At 45.3% G+C, this 5903-nt stretch overlaps 1 protein-coding gene across 1 annotated transcript; it reads right to left on the reverse strand.

The window, feature by feature from the left end:
• Positions 1–4789: 4789 nt before the first annotated feature.
• MID1IP1 (MID1 interacting protein 1) lies at positions 4790–5341 on the reverse strand. The gene has a single exon (XM_007958298.2). The coding sequence runs from the start codon at positions 5339–5341 to the stop codon at positions 4790–4792; it is 552 nt and encodes a 183-aa protein (XP_007956489.1).
• Between the last annotated feature and the right edge of the window lie 562 nt (positions 5342–5903).

A 5903-nucleotide genomic window follows, 5' to 3' on the forward strand; every position in this document is an offset into this window, starting at 1 on the left:
AGAGAAAACTTTCTATTTTCATGTTTAAAGTGTTTAAAATTTCTCATCTCCTTTTTTATTAGTTGGAGGCAAAAGTTACCTCTAAAATTTTATAGAAAGTATACCTTTACTCAGTATTTCATTCAAAACTCTTCAAAATAAGTCGCATGGATGTAATGATTAATAAAAATGTCCTAAAACTAAAACCAAACCCACTGCCATCGAGTTGATTCTCACCATTCTGGTCACCTAGTGCCACTGTGACAGGAATATACCATAAATGGAATGGCTTGAACAAACAGGAGTTTATTCTCTTACCATTTTGGAGGCTTTAAGTCCGAGTTCAAAGTGCCAGGCTCTAGGGGCTGGGTGAAAGCCCCTCAGCCTTGGGCTTCAGCTCTGCCTCCTGCTCCCAGCTCACTGAAGCTGGAGGCTTTTCTTCACTCAGACAGCTGCTGGCTGCTGAGGCTGACAAGCCCAAGGTTGACAAGTAAAAAGGCACAGACCCAACGTTACCAAACAACATGGCAGGCCACTAATTCAAGTCCAGATGAAGTCTCAAGATCAGCAGGGCATGGCAGGCTGTTGAACAACAACTTGGCTACTTGCAGGGTTCAGCACGCCAAAAGGCTAGAGACCAATCCCAAAGCTTCTCCTTATGTATGGAAAGAAGATCACATCCCTAAAGCAGCTACTCAGCTGCTTGTGGCAGATTCCAGCATGGCAATCAAGTTGTTGAAAGACCCAAGGTTAACAGAGCATGGCAAGCTGCTGAATAATGAAACAGCTACGTGCAGGGTCCAAGCATGCCATAAGCTAGAGACCATTCGCAAAGCTGTTTCTTATATACTGAAAGCAGACCACATACCCAAAGCAGTCACTCAGCTGCTTGTGGTATATCCTATCATGGAGTTGATTGCCAATCTCATCATGGGGAATAACTACCTCCAGCCGCCCAGCCACTCTACTAGGCTCAGCTAAGTTGACAACAACCTTAACTACCACACTGACCCACAGCAACCCCCATGGTGTTTCCAAGACTGTAAATCTTAGTAGATTGCCTCATCTTCCTCCTGCAGAGCAGCTGGTAGATTTGAACCACCAATCTTCTGGTTAACAGCCAAATGCCTTACCACGACACCAGAGCTCCCTAAAAGTGTCCAAGGTATTCTTTATTTGGGCCCATCTAATTATATTACCACAAAAAAAAGGTGCATGATACAAGATTGAGTCCTCAATCTACCAGGTCCACGTACAACATGTAAACATCTGAAAATCACTGGCAATATCGAAGAGATATTTCCCAAATTATCAAATGATGAAGCATATGCAAATGATAACTTTCATTTTTTAAGAATTGTCAACAGTAGGCTAGTTTTCAAGTTGGTCCAAAGAATAATATCCTCAGCCTCCGTGCCATGCTGTCTAACAAACTGGGTTCAGAAAATGAGTAAATTAGGCCAGACTACTAAAATGCTTTAACAAAGCAGAAAACTGTTTGTAAGGTAAAACTGGGCTTTCTCAAAGGTCTTGTTGTGAAGTTTTGATGTAGAAAATTCTTGTTGTTGTGTGACATCAAGTCAATTCCGACTCACAGCAGCCCTACAGGACAGAGCAGAGCTGCCCTGTATGGTGTCCAAGGCTGTAATCTTTATCAAAGCAGACTGCCACATCTCTCTCCCGTGGAGTTTGCTGGTGGGTTCAAAACCTGACCTTTCTGTTAGCAGCTGAATACATAACCACTGCACTACCAGGGTTTCTAAAACATTCTTACGAAATATAAGCATGTGAAGGATAATCCATTCCAAGCTTTTTGCCTAGTTCATGTATCCGTACCTTCCCTTTTTAACTGTCATGGAGATGGGCACAATGAGACAATCATCACCTCTGGTCACTCTTTGAAGGTGCCACACAATGTACTCAATTTTTAAACAAAAAGTACTTTGAGATGCGACGCTTCAGGAAAGATCTTCTGAAAATATGAAGCTACTGAAAATAAGATGTTTCCTCAGAAGTTAATCAAAATTTTAAATAGCTTGAGAAATCTAAACAGGTGACTCAGTTGGGGATTTTTCCTTTATTTGTTTCATAAACTGATGTTGAATAACATACTAGTTACTATTTGTGGAATAGTACTTACTGGGCCTGGGAAATCTTATTGATTCATAGAAAATCCAATGTTCTTTAACAATGATCATGATTAGTCCTGGATCAGAATTACTATCTATTAATATGTAAAACATTACTCTTAAATGAAGTATTATTTTCAAAAATAAAATCAAGTTAATAACTTTTTCTTTACAGCTCAGTCTTGCTATTAACATCTATTTTTGTTTCTATATACCACAAAAGTATTCTTAAAAAAAAAAAAAAAACTGGCATCATCATCCCAAACTTTAACCTTTTGTGTTTAATTCAGGTTCTCCCTCATGAGTTTGAAAAAGCAATTAGTTTAACTGTTGTTTTGGGACTATGTAATTGAAATGATGGTTTCTCTTAGACATATTGTCCTAAGCCTTATATATTCATGGAGAAAGAAACAGGGAGAAAAATGGAGACATGAACCAACATTTAGAAAGACCAAGAAAGACACCTTTAAGTTACTCCGACGTGCCTAAAGAAACACCTAAGTAAGTAAGCATCAGACCCCATATATATCATCTCAATTCTCATTGCAACTTCATGATGTAAGCATTGTACATATTATCATGTCTGGTTTCAACTGTTGAAACAGGCTTAGAGAGTTAAACACACACCAATTGCTAAGTGGTAATATGAGGATTTGAACACACAACATTCTGGCTTCAAAGTCTTTGTTTCTTTCTACCATGTGGCTTCTGCAATCTCCTTTCTTCGAATTTTCTGCTTGTCTGTCTCAGAGATCATTTTGATATTTTAAAGTGGACACAAAACAAAAGGCTGTATGTACCCCTTGCTTTTGGTGCTGCCCAGCTTATCTTTATATATTAATGATTAACTTCTCTGACAACAGCCAGCCCCTCAGTCCTGACACTTCCCCATTTTTTCACTGCTGCTATAAGCTGATAGTAGACTGAGCTGAATCACAGAAGAAAAAACTTTTTACTTTTTTATAAATTGCAAAGTTATACGCATTTACACTCAACCACTCCGAACTTAAATTTAAAACTGAAGTTGATCTAACACTCTTCCTCAAAAAACAAATACTGAAATAAAATGTAGTTTCCCCTGTCTACCATCCCAGTAGGCCATCAAAAAGGCATTGAAGAGAGATTCAGCTGCCCACATCTGTACACTGACTCACCGAAGACCTGAAGTCTGGTTGGGTATTTCTCACCAAAGTTTAGCATTTCCCAGGGGGCTTTAAAAGTGATCATAGCCCACATTATAACATCTTTCAGTATCCCCTAGGTTCAACATAAAAGTCCTGTAAGCAGACACCCCTTAGGTATTCCTTTAATTCTTCACTTCTCAGGAGTCAAGTGAAATTTCATCATTTAAAAATAAGTGTTTATGGCTTAAACTTCAGCTTGTGATTGTGAGCTTCTTAAAAAAATGCAAAATATCAATTAAGCATTGCAATAAGCTGGCCAACTGGGTTGAAAGATACAATATATGTACTGTCCCCAAATACTTTAAATATTTATGAACTTTTTGTTGAGATGTAGGGTGGTACCTTGGTACTGAATTGGAAATAAATCTGAATTGGAAGTAAATCTTGTCAGTAGCTACACTTTCAGAAACCATACCAAACACAGAGATGAATATCCAGCACCTTGAAATACCAGACAAAACATGAAACTTAATTTGCTGAAAAAAAAAATTAAAATTATTTTTATTTAACTACTACATTCATTGGCAGATTAAAGAGCACAAACGTTTATCAAGTTTAGTTAACACATTTGCCTTTTTATTGTTTAGAATATAGACTACATCTGGGATTAAAAAAGTTTTTAAATAAATTTAAGACATATAACAACAGTGGAACCCTTCATCATTCTACGTACAACCCGGATAGAATGTCAGTTAGTTCCATCTTAGATAAGTCCACTTTCTCATAATAATGCTATTATCACTGGCTGAGTGGCAAGCTTCATACAAGCCAGCACACTGCCAGCTTATACACACTAGGGTAGGAGTGGGGATGGACTGGAAGGGGTGGGGTAAACAGGATGGGGTAAGGTGCCACAGGACAACTGTACAGTGTAACAGAAAATCATTAATAAAAGTAGTACCGGTTACTGACAGACAGTGCTGTTTGTGCGCTTATCACAATGGAATCGCCGAAGTTTCAGAGCAAGAAGATTCGAAATACTTAAGACAGAACCACTGTTACAAAAAGAAATAGTGCAAACAGGAAAACTGATGCAATCCTACCAACGCCACGGCCTCCACCGGCCCAACAGCAAGGCGGCGGGAGGCTGTGCGCCACGCCTTCCCCAGCGCCCAGCTCCGGGCGGCGCTCCCAAGTGTGGCAATTCAGCGCCGCGCCCTGGCGTGGCCCCTTCTCAGCCCTTCTCCGGAAAGAACAGAAAAGAAACTCCAAGAAAGGCACAGACCGAATGTAGGGCGTCAGCCCAGTCCCTTCAGCGTAGAATGCAGGCCCCTCCTCCTGGGGAGACTTTCAGCCTTCCCTCTCCCGCCATCCCTTCCTCTCCCGGAAGAAGCCCACTCCTCAACGCAGCCCCGCCGCGTCCCCTGAAAGTCTGCAGTTCCCCAACCTTGCAGTCTGCCCTTCGCGTCCCCCAGCCAGCAAGAAAATCGCTTTAATGAAAGAGAGAGGGTGAGAGACAGGACCGAGGAGGGCCTGGGCAGCCGCGGGTGCCCCGCCTCAGTGGCCCCAGTTGCCAAAGCCAATCTCCTGCTTGTATCTATTGGTGAGGATGTTGGCTTTGCGTGTGAGTTTGGAGAGCACGGTGTGCAGCCCTCGCAGGTGGTAGTGGAACTGCCGCTCCAGGTCCTCCTCGCCCCCGTCCGCGCCCTCCAGGTGGCTCAGGTCTACCAGGATGTCCTTGGACTTCCAGGCGTTGCCCTCCTCGCTCCCCGCCGCTGCGGGCGGCTGGTGCAGGACCCCACACTCGATATCGTTGCGGATGGACTTGAGCAGCACATAGTGGCTGTACATGTCCCGTGAAGGCGCGAAGAAGCTGCCGTTGGCGCTGCCCGGGCCGGGGGCTGGAGGCGAGTGTTCCTCCAGGCAGCCGCTGTTGCCACCCACCTCTACCCCGACGTCGTTGTCCAACCCGGGCTCGGCCAGAGGCACGTCGCGCAGGAGGCTGGGCACCATTACCGTCTGATCCATGTTGTTCACGGCGCCGATGAAGCGGTTCATGGCGTTAAAGAGCGAGTGTTTCTGGTTGTAGGTGTCACAGATCTGCATCATGGTGGCCGCGAGGGCTCCGGAACGCAGGGGCCCAGGGCCGGCTGGCCGGGGCGAGGGGTAGCCCGCCTTCACACGCTCTCCAAGGCCGGCTCTGGGGGGCCTGGCTCTAGTTGGGGCGGCGGGAATCCGGGCTCCTCGTACGCCTGCTCCAACTCTAGTCTTGCTCAGTGCTCCGCCGTGGGGGATGTGTGGCTTCTCCCGGCTCAGGCGTCCGGAAGCTCGTGACGGCGGTGGGTGGTCGGTGGGTCGAGGTCTGGCCTGGTTAGAAGACAGGACGGAAAAGGAGGAGATTATTCACCTGGATAGGGTGTCTGGCGCCCCCGAACGAGCTCAGCGCCCTCCCCGGCTGCTGCCCTGCAGAGAAGGCGCCCGGGTGGCTTTCCGCTGCTGGGTGGTCCCACTTCCTCGCCCGCTAAGGACCGCAAAGAAGAGGAAGGGGTGCACCCCGTCTCCCTCCGAAAAGCCTGAGACCAAGCACTCACGCTGACTAGGGCAGCGATGGCGCGAGAGCACCTACCTCCTCTTGCACCCCACGATTCCCCGCTCAAAGCAGCTCAGCGTG

This window comes from Orycteropus afer, unplaced genomic scaffold (genome assembly GCF_000298275.1).
Source record: "Orycteropus afer afer isolate SDZICR_OR568_19922 unplaced genomic scaffold, OryAfe1.0 scaffold00909, whole genome shotgun sequence".
NCBI classification, from domain to species: Eukaryota; Metazoa; Chordata; class Mammalia; order Tubulidentata; family Orycteropodidae; genus Orycteropus; species Orycteropus afer.

What these genes read in the sequence shown, in the direction of transcription:
- MID1IP1 (XM_007958298.2), bottom strand. Translation starts at nt 5,341, where the DNA reads ATGATGCAGATCTGTGACACCTACAACCAGAAACACTCGCTCTTTAAC.